Source organism: Gymnoscopelus microlampas (assembly GCF_963454915.1).
Source record: "Gymnoscopelus microlampas genome assembly, chromosome: 15".
Classification (NCBI taxonomy): Eukaryota; Metazoa; Chordata; class Actinopteri; order Myctophiformes; family Myctophidae; genus Gymnoscopelus; species Gymnoscopelus microlampas.
In genome coordinates this window covers 39725353-39743307 of record NC_139952.1, presented here as the reverse complement: position 1 = coordinate 39743307, position 17955 = coordinate 39725353, and the positions used below count along the sequence as shown (strand labels likewise).

Here is a 17955-nt window from a genome sequence, read left to right as displayed (position 1 = left end):
AGATATTACTCATTGTTTATTTAGTCATTGTTTATATAGACATCTAATTCTATATTCATGACATCATAGTGATGTCATGAATAGTCCCCTTGCCTGACAAATCAGAACCTTGACGGGCCTGACCAATCAGAACCTTGACGGGCCTGACCAATCAGAACCTTGACGGGCCTGACCAATCAGAACGTTGACGGACCTGACCAATCAGAACCTCGACGGGCCTGACCAATCAGAACGTTGACGGACCTGACCAATCAGAACCTCGACGGACCTGACCAATCAGAACCTTGGCGGGCCTGACCAATCAGAACGTTGACAGACCTGACCAATCAGAACGTTGACGGAAAAGCCAGGTATAGAGCAGGACCGCTCTATACTATGTATAGAGCGGCGCCAGCGCCGCTAAAAATCACACCCTGTGTGAAGAGAGTGGTGCCTTTGATGAGCCCCGTATTGATGTTGTCATCAATGTTTGTTTATTGGACATACATACATACGGACGGACGGACACACCGACAAAGTCAGATATAGGAGTGGTTGGTACCACTCAAAAAAGCATAAAATAGGGACAGACAGACAAATAAAAAGATCTCTATTTTCAACTAATCCTTATTTGTCATATTCTTATTAATAAGAATAATGATAAATAATACCTAAAAAATCACACCCTGTGTGAAGAGAGTGGTGCCTTTGATGAGCCCCATATTGATGTCGTCATCAATGTTTGTTTATTGGACATACATACATACATACATACATACGGACGGACACACGGACAAAGTCAGATATAGGAGTGGTTGGCACCACTCAAAAACAAGTTCTTGAAAAAAGGTTAATCTTCCAAACGGTGTGAAAGGTAGCCTTATAAAACCTTGCCCCATCTGAAACATTTCATCATAGTTTTGTTGTGTTATATTTTGAAGTTAGGCAACTTTTAATGATGGCGCTCGCCCACCACATGGCCCATTTTGGTTCATTTGGGTGGTAATAAAACACCTAAATACAGTCGAGTATATACGCACTGTCGCACACAGATCAAATAATTAAAAAAAAACACTTGCACACTGTCTTAACTTGCCCCATAAAGAAAGTATTTCTTAATAGCAGTGTTTTTGGTCAATGATCTTGAATGTAAAACAGAATATCTAGCGAGGCTAGACATCTGCTGACAAAATGTATTTAGGTGGGGAAATAGCCAGTTGTCTCTTGGCCTCATGGATTTTTACCCATTCTATCTGTCCAGAACACTCTTTCACTCACTCTATTATCACAGACACCAAAGTGGCTTTCTTTAATTTGATGAGGTTGTGTCCTCCTATTTAAATATTTGCTTCTCTATTTGCTGGAGGAACTCGAGGTAGGAGACGGCTGCCTCCGACCGGTCCTCCACCAGCTGTTGGAAGAACATAGTCTTGGCTGAAGCACCGTCCTTGATGACGTAGAATGTGGAGCTGAACGGTCTGTGGTCCTGCAGCCAGCCAAGGAATGCACGCACTCTCGCAGACAGAGAGGTGTATAACTCAGGAATGTGGGTCATGGTAGGGGGTATAGAAGAATAGTCGGGGGACCCAAGCACGTCTCTTATGAACATCTCATTACAGCATTTACCAATCCACAGGTAAAACACATTTCCACAGTCCATGAGGAAGGCTCCGTCTCGGCTCAGCCACTCCGCTGACAGGCGCAGCAGGTGGGGCTGAGGAACCACCGTGTCATTCAGATGGAGTGCCCCCTGGTCAGACATGTTGTCCAGGCGGTACAGGTCAGGGTGAATCGTACGCATCATCTGCTGCAGTGGCTGGGTCTTGAACTCACACATGGCGAAGACTCTCTCGTCCAGCCGTGTGCCGGGGCCCATTCGAAGGGCTTTCTGTTTGAGGAGAGCCAGGACATAGAGGGGGAAGAGACGGAGGGATGCGGGGGCGACGAGTCCTGACTGCTGCGTGTTGGAACTGGAGCCCTTATAGGCGTCCAGGAAGTCCACCACTGCATTCTCCAGGGCGCCCCGCGCATCCAACAGACTAGATGACACTGACCGGTCGACGGCCATGTTGGCCAGTAGACAGGTGATGGCTTGGACGTCTGCTCCAGCATACACATCACTCAGCTGGCTCACCACTGGCAGACACAGCGTGTGGACACGAATACGCGTTGTCCCTTCACTAGATGTATAGAGCAGTGCAGCCTGGAAGCAGGCCAGTGAGTAGTCTGCCAGGCTATCCTCAATTGATACCTGGACAGCGAGGGCGGAGTCTGGGTTCACATTGGCAAGGGACAACCGGTCAGTGGAACGCACAAAGAAGTTCCCATGGAACGTATTGATGGATAAACCTTTAGTGCAACGTATCCTTATACTGGCTTCAAAGCCGATCTTCCTGGTGAGGTAGTGCTCCACGTCCTTCTGGAACTTCTCCAGCTGGGCCGGATTCTGGACATGGTGGAAGGATGGGTAGTAGAAGATACTGCCGGCTGAGTACTTGGACACACATGCCAGAGAGGCCAGGTCAGCATACTGGGAGCTGAGCAGGAAGAGGTCCACTCCTATCTGTTGACTCGAGCAATCCAGAGCCAACTTCTTATAGAAGTCTGTGGCTGGACCCAGGTGCTGAACACTGTTAGTGCTGGACCCCTGTTCTCTGGACTGCAGCAGGCCGGCCCCAAGTGTTGGCAGCTGGGTCTGGAACACAGAGACTCGCCCCCCGGTGGGGTACATGAGTTTGTAGGCTGCCTGCAACGAGGGTCCGAGAGCACTGTGGGTCTCCCTGTTGTGACTGAACGTGGATGGGAGGGATTTCAACAGGTCTTTCACCAGCTCTTTGCTTTCCTTCAGATTGACCATTAGGCTGTCATGCGATGGAATTAACACATCCTCGATGTCTGAGACCACCAGCATCTGTGGCCGTGACAGGCCTTCCTGGAGGTTGTAGAAGTGGATGGTACTGTCAAACGTCATGAATCCCACCCTGGTCCGTGTATCCCCAGGCAACTTATCTAGGTTTTCCAGTAACGATTCACAGAAATACTTCAGATAACCAACCTCCACAGCGTTGTAGGACACGTCGAGCACAAACAGGTAGACTGCTGGCCGAGGGGGCCTCGACACATAGTCTGAGGAGGCGATAAACTCCACAGTAGAGTTCTGCACCTCGGTTCTCTTGCGCAGCTCGCCGTACTCATGTGCAACCTCATCTGGAACACAGTTTATACGGCAGCAGAGGTTACACTTCCACCTGCGCTTGTCCAGGAAGGAGACAAAGGGATTGAGGTAGCTTTTGCATGAGAGACAGCGAACTATGGTGTCTGAGGTGATCATCGGTACCTGCTGGATGTCTTTGAAGGGGTGGAGGAGGAGCCCCAGGGGAAGCCTGGCCTTGCTGAGCAGTGCCTGGTTCTGGGGAACACTGGTCAGGGTGCACCTGAACGTCTGTGGGCTGCAGTTGGCCGCCTTGAGCTCAGGGCGGAGGTTGGGCTCAGGAGCCTCCAGGGGCCTGGGGGGCAGCAGGTTCCTCTCCTGCAGCAGGTTTACTGGCCTCAAGCCATTTGACACAGTGGACTGGGACAGATGAGGGAATGGCTGGGAATACTGCTGGTAGCTGGACTGGCCATAGCCTCCATGGGAAGGGGATGTGTCAACGTGGGAGACCGGATGCTGCTCATAGGTCAGCTGCATATTCTGGCAACCATAGTTACTGTAGGGCGGGGCCTGCCTTGCCATGTAATTGGAGGGAGGCATGGAGTCTGGGTAGCTGCCTCGTTGTAAAGAATCGTAGCTGTTGGGCATCGGAGAGGCACTAGTTGTAGAGGAGGAAGTATCACCAGTTTCATCAGAGCTGTGTGATGGTGCTGCTGCTGCCTGGGCAGAGGGGCCGGTGGAAATGCCTGTGCTAGCTCCAATATTAGCAACATATCTATGGAGGGGGGTGTTTATAAGGTTGGGTATGGTGCTAGCAACAGCGGTCTTGGAAGCCTGCAAAGTCCCGTACTGGCTACTACCCGGAGCTGATGGGTAGGAAACAATGGGGTAGACAGGAGCACCAGGACAACTTTGTGGGGCTGGAACCAAACTCAGCTGCTGCTGCTGTGGATGCTGTGTTTGGGGAGCGTGGTATTGTTTCTGTCCATAGTAAGGAGTGCCATTGGGGTACGGCTGCTGGAATGACTGTGGGTTACCTTGAGCCTTTTCTGTTGGTGTTGGTGGTTGTGTTGGTGGTGGAGGAGCAGAAATAGGGAAGGTGGCTGTGATGGTACCATACGGATCGGTGGTGGGCGTGGCAAAGCTTAGGGGTTCCCCAGAGGGTGCTGAGGGTGCTATATTGGAGGCAACTTGGTGCTGAGGGAGGTGGTGTTGGTTAGCAATGTAGACATTGTTTGTGAAAGGCTCTTTGTTGGGGGCAGGGGTACAGGGCGCAGGAAAGGGGGATTGGCTTTGCTGCGGTGGTGCTCTATAGAAGCCTGTAGGTGGATACATGGATGAGTATTCTCTTTAACTGAGAGAGGTGCACTGGTTTGTAGAACCCGGTGGTGATATGTCGAGGAGTGCCCCTTACCTTATAGCCACGTTTGCATTAAGGCTGATGTTGAATTGCCAATGATGAGTTATATATATGTTTTATTGAAGGAAACCCCCACTCACAGTTGGCTCAAGCTCACTCAGATGTTGAGGAGCTTCAGTGCCTGGTTCATGAATGAATGTGTCTATCTCTCCTGTAACAGGACTGCCAGGCCCCTCTGTCTCTGTCTTGCTAATGATCCTCACACTCTGTGTAGGCAGCTTTCAGGCCTTGAATCTTGTATTATCAAATATATGACATCAGCCATACCCAAATATGGAGTTCCACAGGCTTCAGACTAGCCTCCAAGTGAGTGCAAGAGAACTGGAAAATACAGTATGTATTAAGATCCATCGTTACGCAATTGACTAATTGTATCTATGATGACTATGTCATATATACTTTTATAGTAGGTACACCTCTCACCTTATGCAAAACTTGAACACACTGAATGACGCAAGGTGAAGCTGTATTAACCCCAGTGAGTGAGTGAGCGAGCGAGCTATTGGGTGAGTGAGTGGGTGGGTGTGTCACCTGCGTATATGGCCGAGGACCCGAGGGAGTGATGCGTTGGGTCTGATCAGCGGATCGTTAAATACGCAAATTCCTTTATAGGGAGTACCCTGTCATCAATATGACTTGCTTGGACTCTATTTGGGCATGCCTGACACGGAACTCCATATATGGGGATAAACCGGACACAGATAGTTTACTGTAAAGTTGAATTTGTCTGTGCCTTTGCCTGGATTATGCCCAAATATGGAACGCATCCATATATGGATATCCCCATGGTCAGCGCAAATCAGTGTTTCTGTTTGTGTGTGACGTCAGACCAGAGCCCATTTCATAATTATTTGGAACAGCAATGTTTTCACAAACAAAATGCTCATGTTGAAGGAATGAAAGGCGCATTCTGGTCAGACTTAAATGCATGATTTAATACATGCATTTCCTTATGGGAAATTGTTTGTAACATCACAATTTAACACTTAATTAAATAAATACATTCCAAAACAGCAAAAAGATCCCATCTACAAGCTCACAACACATCTTATCGAGACATGATGTGAGCTTGTATATCAGCCATTTTTGTTGTTATTACTCTCCGCCAGGAGAGTATTGTTATCACTGCGTTTTCACTTTCTAAACATGACACACCGATTGGTCAAGCCTCACGTGACACGTGAAATACTGTGATCTGATTGGCTAGTGACGCCACCGGGCCTATATATACATGGCATCACTCTGACAGTGTCTCCGCCACTGTCAGAGTGAGGTAAGACGGGAACCATGAAATGGCTGCATGGCTGATACAAAATTGGCAGATAGGACAGATAGGACATTTATATAGACAGGAGGGATATGACATAGGACACTTATACAGACAGGAGGGATAGGACACTCACACAGACAGAACGGAAGAGGACACTTACCCAGACAGGTTGGATAGGACACTTACATATACAAGAGGGATAGCGACCTATAAATACATGTGTCACTGTGATAAGCCAGATTCCAATACCGAAAATCCGGCCACTTCGAACCGGAAGTAGTCAAGTAGTCGCGGTCCAATTGTTCCTATCTGTCTTATTGGACAGATAGGACAGATAGGACACTTATATAGACAGGAGGGATATGACACTTACATAGACAGGACGGATAGGACAGGAGGGATAGGACACTTACACAGACAGGACGGAAGAGGACACTTACCCAGACAGGATGGATAGGACACTTACATATACAAGAGGGATAGCGACCTTCGCGACCTTCGAACCAACACAAGTCTTCTGGCGGAGAGTTGTGCTCCGAGGAGCACTTTTTCTAGTTATATTTGGTGTACAATATTAATTGTACACCAATTAATTGCTTAATTTGTTAAGAAAATGTCTCCTCTTCTGTTTTCTTTTCCTCTTCGCCAGGCCAGAGACTGTTTTCGCCCCTGTCTGTCCGTCCGTCTGTTCGCCTGTCCGTCAGTCCGTGTGTCAGTGAACAGCTAATCTCCTGCACCGTTGGACTGATCGGTGTGAGTATCATGTCAGTGTCATGACTCATGATCAGTATCATATAAGTGTCATAGTCAGTATAATGTCAGTGTCATGGTCAGTATCATGTCAGTGTCATGGTCAGTATCATGTCAGTGTCATGGTCAGTCTCATGTCAGTATCATGGTCAGTATAATGTCAGTATGACCACATATTGAAGTCTAATCTGTACAAAAGTATAGATTACTTGTTGTTGTTTTAGATTAAATAATTACAATCAATGAAAAGGTTAGTTTTTGCTCTCCTATGAAATCCTGAAAATGTCACAAGTTATGCCCTTTGCATCCTCAATATGGCCCCTTTTGAAAAAGGTTTGGTTAAGTAAAAGTATGAATACTGTGTATGAATGTAGAAGTATCTGTATCAAGTAAAAGTCCGGAATCAAGTAAAAGTCCGGAATTCAAAATGTACTTGAGTAAAAGTACAAAAGTTTTGGTATCAAAATGTACTTAAAGTACCAAAAGTAGAACGTACACCTTATGCAAAATGTCCCATTTCACAAGTTTTCAAATGAAATGTATAAAAATCCTTTGAAAATTTGTGAGCATTTAGATCGGCTATTTTTAAATGGCCGAAATGTATGAAGGGCTGAAGTGGTTAATGTATGTTTTGTAATAATAATCAAGATCTACAAGGTAACTAGTAACTCGTTTTCAAATAATTGTAGAGGACAATATTTGCCTCTGAGTGGAGTAGAAGTAAAAGTACGGAAAACTGGAAATACTCCAGTAAAGTAAAAAAAATACCTCAAAATTGTACTTAAGTACAGCACTTGAGTAAATGTACTTAGTTACTTAGTTACTGTACATTACGAGGAGCTTGGAGGGCCATCAGCTCTGATCTGGACTCTGGAGCACTTGGGCCTGGTGCTCTCAAGGCCTTGAAAGCAGTTGTAATTTTGTATTTCTTTATTTGTTTATATCCAGGACAGAGCACATTAATGAACATTTCAATCAATACATATGATTTCATGTAAATATGCCGGAGTTAGCTAGAAGCTAATTTCCATCCGTAGTCCCACATACAAATACACCACAGTGACAACATGACAAATAGAGAGAAACAACTACAACTACCTACAAATTAATAATAAAAATACCATACCTAATTTAAGCCTGACAATCTAAAAACCTATTGTATAGTCTAATACCTAGCCAATAGAAAATCAAAACCTATTTTGAATTAAAAAGCGTACACATGTACACAATGTACCAATGGTCACACTTGAGTCACATTTTAATCACATTTGAGTTTGAGTCATTTTAAACATTCTTTTAGTTGTGGTTTAAAAGTAGGGCCAATGCCAGTTTTGGATCCAATATGACCCCTAGGTATTTGATTCTAATTCTTATATTAGTACTAGTAGCCTACTTGAGTAAATGTGCTTTATTTTAGAACCCTGATGATGTGACAATATTGCTTAATTATTTCCCACAAAGACCCTCTAATTAAATAGTATGTAGATAGTACATACTGTAAATGCATGGTTCAAGGCTAAGGTTCAAGAAGACAGGTGTTTTATTATTACATGCACTTTGAATGCAGCAGTAATAAGGTGTTCTATTGTTACACGCTCTTAGAATGCAGTGGTAGCAACATTGCAGATTGAAGCAACATTTAAATTATTGTCACTTGACAGGCAGTTATTTCCTCTTAGAGTGGCTCCTGTCGAGGTGATTTGAAACATGTAATGTTATTCATTTGAACTCCAAATTTTACAAATCATATATAAATAGTCCTCTCTCCTCCAACGGACTCCTTCAACAGCTGCTGAATGTTGATCTTTAGCACCTAAGAGTTCCTGCTATTAATGTTTCCTGCTATCAGTGTCATGTGACTGCGTGTGTTGTTCTCAGAGACAGAAGGTGTTGAAATTAGTTAAACATATGGTTTAAGGGTTAAGGCCATGTGAGAAGCCTTTGGTGGGGCTCAGTATATAAGCTGTGGTCAGAACTGACATTAGGCACTAGGACAGACAGGATGTTCCATTGCATTGCATTGTATATTACATGTAAGTCTCTCTCTTGTTGCAACAATACAAATCATTCATGTTTTAAGACAATTTTTGTGTATCCTTGTTGTTCCCGCGGTTGTGCCACATATTTCCACGACATTTTGGTGCATTGGCCGGTCTGTGCAGCGGAGGCCTGGCAAAGCAAGGTGAGTGTGATAGGAAAACACAATTAATTCTCCGTTTAGCTTTCTGGAGATTGCTTTGCCAGAGCTCTGTGCCACAGTGTATTTAGTGTGGATCTGTTGCCATATAGACGAATCCACAGACGCGCTGCCTGTAGCTGCCTGTAGGCGGCCATTGCTGCGGTGTCGCGTCCGCGGAGCGTTGACACCGCAGCAATGGCTGCGCGCAGGCCAGCGCTCCGTGGATTCGTGTATACTTTCGGGAGCATTGCGCTTTTTTTCATTGACACCTCTGTAATGGTTGATTGAGGAGACAACGGGGTCTTCTATGCATTAGTTAAGGCTTTCACAGACAGAAGTGTATTCTAAATATGGCTTCTTAATTGACAGAGAGGTCTTTAATATCGGCTGCTGGTCAAATGAAGAGATTAGAAGACTATGTAATAATTTGTCTGAATCTCATGTGAAATGGCAAGTGAAAAAAGGGGGATAGTTTCTCGCCTTATTGCGCATAAAAGAAGGGGGACCTGTCCTGCCTATAGGGTCCTATTCCCAGAGAGTAATAAAACGTGTGCACAAGGAAAAGATGGAGATAAATACAAAAACAAATAATTAAATATGTATTAGTAATAGTACATGCATGTACACATGAAGAATCAATTTGGAAACATTAGTATAATAGTATAATTGTTTAACATAGAAGTTTTGAGAAGATTTGGTTCCAGTAGGTGTGTGTCAGCTGTATCCTTGGCCAGTGTGAGTGTGGTATGTGGTGGCTTGTCTGTCTGTCTGTGAGTGGGAGATGACCAGAATGTGGTGTAATTTTGTGTTAAAGTGTGCGGTGAGCACTGTGAGGATTCTGGAGACAGTGGCGCTGAGGACTACGGTGGACCCTGAATGGATGATGGTGAACTGGGTTGGGACACTGGATTCTGAATTCCGATGGAGATAAAGGATTTTGGGAGCTGTGATGGGCATTCTACGAGGCCTGTTCGAATGTTACTCACCAACCCTATGGCAGTGGAAGTGATGGAGGCCTGTTGGATCCATGCTTCACAGGAATGCACAAATGCCATGGGATGATGGAGCTTCGGGGAGCTGTGATATTATAGATACTACAGAGCTTTTATGAATATGGTATCAAGGCTATATGGGAACAGATGCTAAGAGATCAGTGATCCGATGCTAAGGGATCTGTCGCCAAAGGCTCTGAAGGACTAAAAGGGGAGCCACCAGCATGTCTTGCCTCACCCTGGAGTACAGTCTTAACCAAATGGACCCGTGGGAGGAACTGGAGAGTGAAAGACTGGATCATTCTGAATGAGGACTTGCTACACCGGACAGACGTCGTAGGGCATATAGCGCGGTCGCCCTACGTCTGAAGGGGGGCCATGATGGGACTTTTTACCTGATTGTCTGAAGTTGAAGATATGATGATACGAGGTTTTGGCCTACTTGTGCGATGTGTTAATACGAGTGATGTTTGAGTACTTAAATGAATTAAAGGGCGGAATTTGAAATATGTAATGTTATTCGTTTGAGAGAACGTCAAATTCTACAAATCATATATAAATAGTCCTCTCTCGTCTAACAACGGACTCCTCCAAACAGCTGTTGAATGTTGACAGTGCAGTGATGTACTGTAAATGCATGGTTCAAGGCTAAGGTTCAATGTTGTGTTTTATTATTACATGCACTTAGAATGCAGCGGTACTGCGGTAGCAACATTGCAGATTGAAGCAACATTTAAATTATTGTTACTTGGAACATGCATGATTTCAGCTCTACTCAGTGAAATTACATTTCTTTTTCTTTATGCATTATTTTATTTTGGACAAACTTAGACCATCCACCACTGTTGGTATGTGTGTGTGATAAAGTTGTTGAGTCTCCCGTCGATCCGACTGTTGAGTTGACAGGCAGTTATTTCCTCTTGGCGTGGCTCCTCATGTGAGAGCGTAGCCCTATCCTTGGAGCACACATTCTTCCACAGATACTGCAGGGAATTACAGTATGTCCTGTGTTGAGGTGAGAGGTCCACCTTTCCTGCGGTCTCTCTTGTCTCGGATTGATGCCTCTCTTGCCTGTTTCGAAGGTCTCGATGCCTTGGGTAACCTGGTGCCTCTATGCCTTTCCCTGTCGGCAGCTTTATCCTCCCAGTTTGCTGCATCAATGTTGCAGCTCATGAGGTTGGCCTTCAGTGTGTCTCTGAAGCGGAGAAGGGGTCTTCCCAGGCCACGCTGTCCCTCCTTCAGCTGCCCGTAGAGGGCATTCAGACAACATGACCTGCCCACCCGAGTTGGGCCTTGATGATCAGGCTTAAATAGCCGAAGTATACAGTATGTTTGAGTGGCCTTCTCTCTCCTCTCCTCCAGAGTTTGTATCCCAATAAAGTGGGGCCGCATTCTCTGCTGACTTAGCAGATCGGGGATCAAGTGTTTTGGGAGTCCTGCCCAAATAGGTGAAGAATATTCCAGGACTGGTTGGCCACACTTTAAATAATGAACCCATGGCTGAGCCTTGATCTTCAGCATAAACTGAATTTACCATTTCAGGTCACCCTCTCTACTGCCTGGTTGTTCAGAGATATTTGTCTGTTTTGAGGGCCCCTGTCTGTTGCGTTTTACATCATTGGCTGCAAAATGATCAGTGGTCATTTGAGGAGGCTTGTGCTTTAATTCCAAAAGTATTTCAAGCTTAACTAGCCTACTACAGAAGAGGATCAGCTAATTGACATGTCCACACACTCTGTCAAGAGGCACATCATGTATGAAACACAGTTACTTGTGAAGTTCTGGGTGAGTTGAATGACCAGAATTGACATTACGGGACGGTTTGTTGTTTAAATTGAAGGGTTACATCATGACCTCCTAAGACAGAAATACCCTTTCATTGGCCCTCCAAAAGTGATATATATATATATATGTTTTTTTTAATGTTTAATTATGATATACTATTTAATAAATAATACCCTTTGTTTTGTGGTTTACACATTTTAATTTTCATCAGAAAATAGCCGCCACTGCTGTGCCCTATGTCACGGGGCAACCCGTGCCCTGTAGACAGTAATGACTAATGAGGAACTTTGTGTGCAGGCAGACACAATGCCCAGCTGCGTTTAATAGCATTCGCCACCTGTGATAGTGCAAGTGTGTAGTAGTGTCGTGTTGCATGTTTCCTTTAATGTGTATATATATCTTAAGATAGTCTCAAGTCACACAAGGACAAGGACACTGTGTGGGGAAGTTGAATTGTTTGTGGGTCACCTGACTTAGCCTTGTGTGGCCAGACAAGTATAGGCTACTGTATTTTAATGCCAACACTTTTGTACTATTACTCAAGTAAAATGTTGAATATAGGGCTTTTACTTGTAGCAGTATTCCTACATTGTGGTATTGCTAACTCTGAGTGAGCTATTTAGTGAGTGAGTGGGTGGGTGTGTCACCTGCGTATCTCGAGAACCGCCAAACCGATTGACTTGAAACTCGGCATGGGTAATGCAGAGGACTTCCCCAAGTGATAAATACGCAAAATCCCTTTATATGGAGTACCCTGATGTCATCAACATGGCTTGCTTGAGCTCCATGCCTCACACGGAACTCCATAAATGGGCATAAAACAGACACAGATAGTTTACTATAAAGTTCAATTTGTCTGCGACTTTGCCTGTTTGCCTGGATTATGTCCAAATATGGAACGCATCCATATATGGATATCCCCAAGATCAGCGCAAATCAGTTTCTGTTTGTGTGTGATGTCAGACCATGCATTTCATGATGATTTGGAACAGCGATGTTTTCACAAACAAAATGCTCATGTTGAAGGAATGAAAGGCACATTCTGGTCAGACAGACTTAAATGCAATATTTAATACATGCATTTCCTTATGGGAAATTTAGACCTATTGATATGTTTGTAATATCACAATTTAACACTTAAATTAAATAAATACATTATAAAACAGCAAAAATGACACATCTACAAGCTCACAACACATGTGACATGTTGTGAGCTTGTATATCATCCATTCTTTGTTTTGGTGTACAATATAGGGCTTAATTTGTTAAGAAAGTGTCTCCTCTTCTGTTTTCTTTTCCTCTCCGCCAGGCTGGAGACTATGTTTTCGCCCCTGACTTTCCGTCTGTCCGTCCTTCCGCGTGTCAGTGAACAGCTAACCTCCGGCACCGTTGGACCGATCGGTGTGAGAATCATGTCAGTATCAAGGTCAGTATCATGTCAGTGTCATGGTCAGTCTCATGTCAGTATCATGGTCAGTATAATGTCAGTGTCACGGTCAGTATCATGTCAGTGTCATGGTCAGTCTCATGTCAGTATTATGGTCAGTATAATGTCAGTGTCATGGTCAGTATCATGTCAGTGTCATGGTCAGTCTCATGTCAGTGTCATGGTCAGTCTCATGTCAGTATAATGTCAGTGTCATGATCAGTATCATGTCAGTGTCATGTCAGTATTATGTCAGTGTCATGATCAGTATCATGTCAGTGTCATGTCAGTATTATGGTCAGTATAATGTCAGTGTCATGGTCAGTATCATGTCAGTCTCATGTCAGTATCATGGTCAGTATAATGTCATTATGATGGTGGCATATTATTATTTGTTTGTAGTATTATTATTGGACACCTGGTGGCAGGCTTTAGATCGACAGCACTGGGTGTGTATTTAGAGGGTCACAGGTGCAGTGATGAGCTAGTACACAGGTGTAGGAGGAGCCACCCCATTCTTACCAGAAGCCAGAGACAGAGACAGAGACAGACACAGACACAGACAGAAATACAGAAGAACAGAGAATCACTACAGAACCCACACTGGAATGACGAATGGTATGTTCATCATTACAACTGCAACTTCATTCAATAAATACACCTAAAACTGGAATTACTTGTTTGTTTCTGTGTCTACTGCATGGGATCACTCCCATACCATACCTGTGAAGTATGAGCAAAGCAAAACAGAAGATTTTGCCATTACAGTCAGTGTAGTGTCAAAAGTCCTATACTTTTAGGCACTACTGGTTGCTGACAGCTCTGGTTGTCCAAACCATCCGTAAAGTTCATAACAAAAAGATGTATTCTTAGTAGCTTCCGTGCCAATCACTCCAGCATACAAATAGTATACAATTAAACATAAACAGTTAAACGTGCAGTGGCTAAACCAACAGCCCTCCTAAACACAGTTAAAAAACAGTTTGCCTCCCATCAGCAACACCTGCCCTTGATTTCAGACCTGGTTAAATAACTTGGCAACCTTGGCCTTGACCGCACCCTGCGGTGACGTCATCAAATAGAAAACATGACTCAAATAGCTCTTACAGTCAGTATGACCCCCCCGCCCCCCTTTTTTTTCTTCTCTTGTACATATTTTTCACTCTTCATATCAGTAACCTGTAAGCTGATTGTATGACGTTCTGTATAGAAGTGTGTGTATATGTCTGTCACTTATATGTCATCATGATTTGTGTGCATGGGGATCTCATCTTAAACAAGGTCAGTGCTTAATGAGTCTTCCAGTTTAGTACACCTTGTATTGTGAATTTGTACTTCCATGTACTGTTGTTCTCATGTCTTACTAAATAAAGTACATCAATCAATTAATCAACCACATATTGAAGTCTAATCTGTACAAAACTGTAGATTGCTTAAATATGTTGTTTTAGATTAAATCATTACAATCAATTAAAAAGTTAGTTTTTGCTGTCCTGTAAAATCCTGAAAACTTCACAAGTTATGCCCTTTGCATCCTCAATATGGCCCCTTTTGAAAAAGGTTTGGACCCCCGAAGACGGCAATAGCAAGACCCACCATCTCCGGTTTTTATCTGTGTGAAGTGGGCGGACGGATGCCTTTTTAGGAGACAGGAAGCAGGTTGGAGTCTATTCATTTCAATGGGAGAGTGAACGTGAACACAGCTTCTGAACCATTCTTTAGCCCCATGGTCACTGTACTAAATATTGGACCAGATCGTCACATAATATTCCGAACATTTTGAAACTAAAATGGATTTTTTTCAGAGAGACAAATGAGGAGAAAATCTACTTTATTATCGATCTTTCTCTGTCCCAGCAACACACTCTCGTGGGATCTAGCACCGGTCAACATAGGACGTTCGTGAGATTTTCCGTCAGACGCCGGCACCCTTAGGAGACTGTCAAGGTCTCCTACAAATCCTACAAAGAGAGATTTGTAGGATTTGTGTACCATGTTGTGTACCATTTCGTGTACCATGTCGCCTCTAGTGGCTCCAATTGGGATGGTGTATCTTCCTAAATTAACCATCTTTGGGACAATGTGGTACAGTAGGAGGAGCTTGGAGGGCCATCAGCTCTGATCTGGACTCTGGAGCACTTGGGCCTGGTGCTCTCAAGGCCTTGAAAGCAGTTGTCATTTTTTATTTCTTTATTGTTTATATCCGGGACACTGCACATTAGTGAACATTTCAATCAATACACATGATTTCATGTAAATATGCCGGAGTTAGCTAGAAGCTAATTTCCATCCGTAGTCCCACATACAAATACACCACAGTGACAACATGACAAATACAGAAAAACAACTACAACTACCTACTAATTAATAATAAAAAATACCATACCTAATATAAGCCTGACAATCTAAAAACCTATATTGTATAGTCTAATACCTAGCCAATAGAAAATTCAAACCTATTTTGACACTTCTAAGATCAATCAATGGTCACGTGTTTGAGACATTTTGCCACAGTCAGTTTTGGATCCAATATGACCCCTATAGGTATTTGATTCAAATTCTAATTCTTAATATTAGTACTAGTAGTAGCCTACTTGAGTGAATGTGCTTTGTTTTAGAAACCTGATGATGTGACAATATTGCTTATCGTTTTCCACAAAGACCCTCTAATTAAATATTATTGTACAGTGATGTACTGTAAATGCATGGTTCAAGGCTATGGTTCAATAAGATAATGTGTTTTATTATTACATGCACTTAGAATGCCACAGTATTAAGGTGTTTTATTGTCACATGCTCTTAGGGTTAGGGTGCAGCGGTAGCAACATTGCAGATTGAAATAAGCAGATAAAAGTATTGTTACTTGCAACACAGATGCTCTACTCAGTGAAATGACATTTATTTTTCTTTATGCATTATTTTATTTTGGAGAAACTTAGACCATCCAAAACTGTTTGTATGTGTGTGTGATAAAGGTGTGGAGTCTCCCGGCGATCCGACGGATGAGTTGACAGGCAGTTATTTCCTCTAGAGCGATAGAGCGTAGATCTATCCCTGGGGCACACAGTCTTCCACAGATGCTGCAGGGAGTTTTGTCCAATGTTGAGGTAGGAGGTCTACGTTTCCTGCGGTTTCTCTTGTCTTGGATTGATGCCGCTCTTGCCTGTTTCGAAGGTCTTCATGCCTTGGGTAACCTGGTGCCTCCATGCCTTTCCTTGTCGGCAGCTTTATCCTCCTAGTTTGCTGCATCAATGTTGCAGCTCCTGAGGTTGGCCTTCAGTGTGTCTCTGAAGCAGAGAAGGGGTCTACCCAGGCCACGCTGTCCCTCCTTCAGCTGCCCATAGAGGGCATTCAGACAACATGACCTGCCCACCGGAGTTGGGCCTTGATGATCAGGCTTAAATAGCCAAAGTATACAGTATGTTTCAGTGGCCTTCTCTCTCCTCTCCTCCAGAGTAGGGAAGGAATCTGTTGGTATCCCAATGATGTGGCCGCACATTCTCTGCTGACTTTGCAGATCGGGGAACAAGTGTTTTGGGAGTCCTGCCCAAATAGGTGAAGCATATTCCAGGACTGGTCTGATGAAGGTCAGGTATATATCTGAGCCATCAACACATAGGGGAGGCGTGCTTGTTTGGCCACACTTTAAATAATGAACCCATGGCTGAGCCTTGACCTTCAGCATAAACTGAACTTACCATTTCAGGTCACCCTCTCTACTGCCTGGTTGTTCAGAGATATTTGTCTGTTTTGAGGGCCCCTGTCTGTTGCTTTTTACAGCATTGGCTGCAAAATTATCAGTGTTCATTTGAGGAGGCTTGTGCTTTAATTCCAAAAGTATTTCAAGCTTAACTAGCCTACTACAGAAGAGGATCAGCTAATTGACATGTCCACACACTCTGTCAAGAGGCACATCATGTATGAAACACAGTTACTTGTGAAGTTCTGAATGAGTTGAATGACCAAAGTTTACAGTAAGCGACGGTTCGTTGTTTAAATTGAAGGGTTGCTGAAAGTCATGACCCTCCCTTTGAGAGAAATACCCTTTCTTTGGCCCTCCCCAAGTGATAATCGTGGGGAATATTTAATTATGATATACTATATTTAATAAATACCCTTTGTTTTGCGGCTTTCACATTTATATGTTGATCAGAAAATGGCTACCACTGCTATGCCCTATGTCCCGGGGCAACCCGTGCCCTGTAGACAGCAATGACTGATGAGGAACCTTTCGTGCAGACACAATGCCCAGCTGCGTCCAATAGCATTCACCATCTGTGAAAGTGCAAGTGTGTAGTAGTGTCGTGTTGCATGTTTCCTTTCATGTGTGTATCTGAAGATAGTCTCAAGTCACACAAGGACAAGGACACTGTGTGGGGAAGTTGAATTGTTTGTGGGTCACCTGACTTAGCCTCGTGTGGCCAGACAAAAGTATGCTGTATTTGAATCCCAATACTTTTGTACTATTACTGAATATAGGACTTTTACTTGTAACAGTATTTCTACCTTGTGGTATTGCTACATTAACTCTGAGTAGCCTACTTCTCTGCTTGATTGTGTACATAAATCCCACATATGTGTACAGTATGTTCCATTATATGTTTACCCTGATGGATAAACGTATCCAAACCTTCAAAACCGCTCTCAAAACCCACCTCTTCAATATGTCTTTCCCCAGCTAACTGCCCCCCCCCCCCCTCACCTCAGTGAACAGTTAAGCCCCATTTAAAAACAAATAGCAGAAATAGCCAATTTAGGGAGGGGGGGGGGGTATTGACACCAGATTGAAAGTGATTAATGAATATTTGGTTGCAGACATGTGTCATGTCTGTGTCAGCTCTGTAGATGGATCCGATCTGCAAAATCAACCTTAATCATCATCATGGTAAATGGTGCATTTATATAGCACTTTTATCTATAGCACTTTACATTGATCGTGCATTACATTCACACGCCGATGGCGGAGGAAACCATGCAACGTACCAAACTGCTCATCGGGAGCA

The 17955-nt window shown here is 43.8% G+C and overlaps 2 protein-coding genes across 2 annotated transcripts in view; both read right to left on the bottom strand.

The window, feature by feature from the left end:
* The window catches only part of klhl7 (kelch-like family member 7), a 399517-nt gene that overhangs the window by 212251 nt on the left and 169311 nt on the right, over nt 1-17955 (bottom strand). The gene's annotated exons all lie outside the window — the stretch shown is intronic.
* LOC311061791 (protein transport protein Sec24B-like) lies at nt 1313-4465 on the bottom strand (the record flags this gene model as incomplete). The annotated part of the gene is made up of 1 exon (XM_084080488.1): nt 1313-4465. One exon carries the CDS (start codon nt 4463-4465, stop codon nt 1313-1315), a length of 3153 nt encoding a protein of 1050 aa, XP_083936614.1.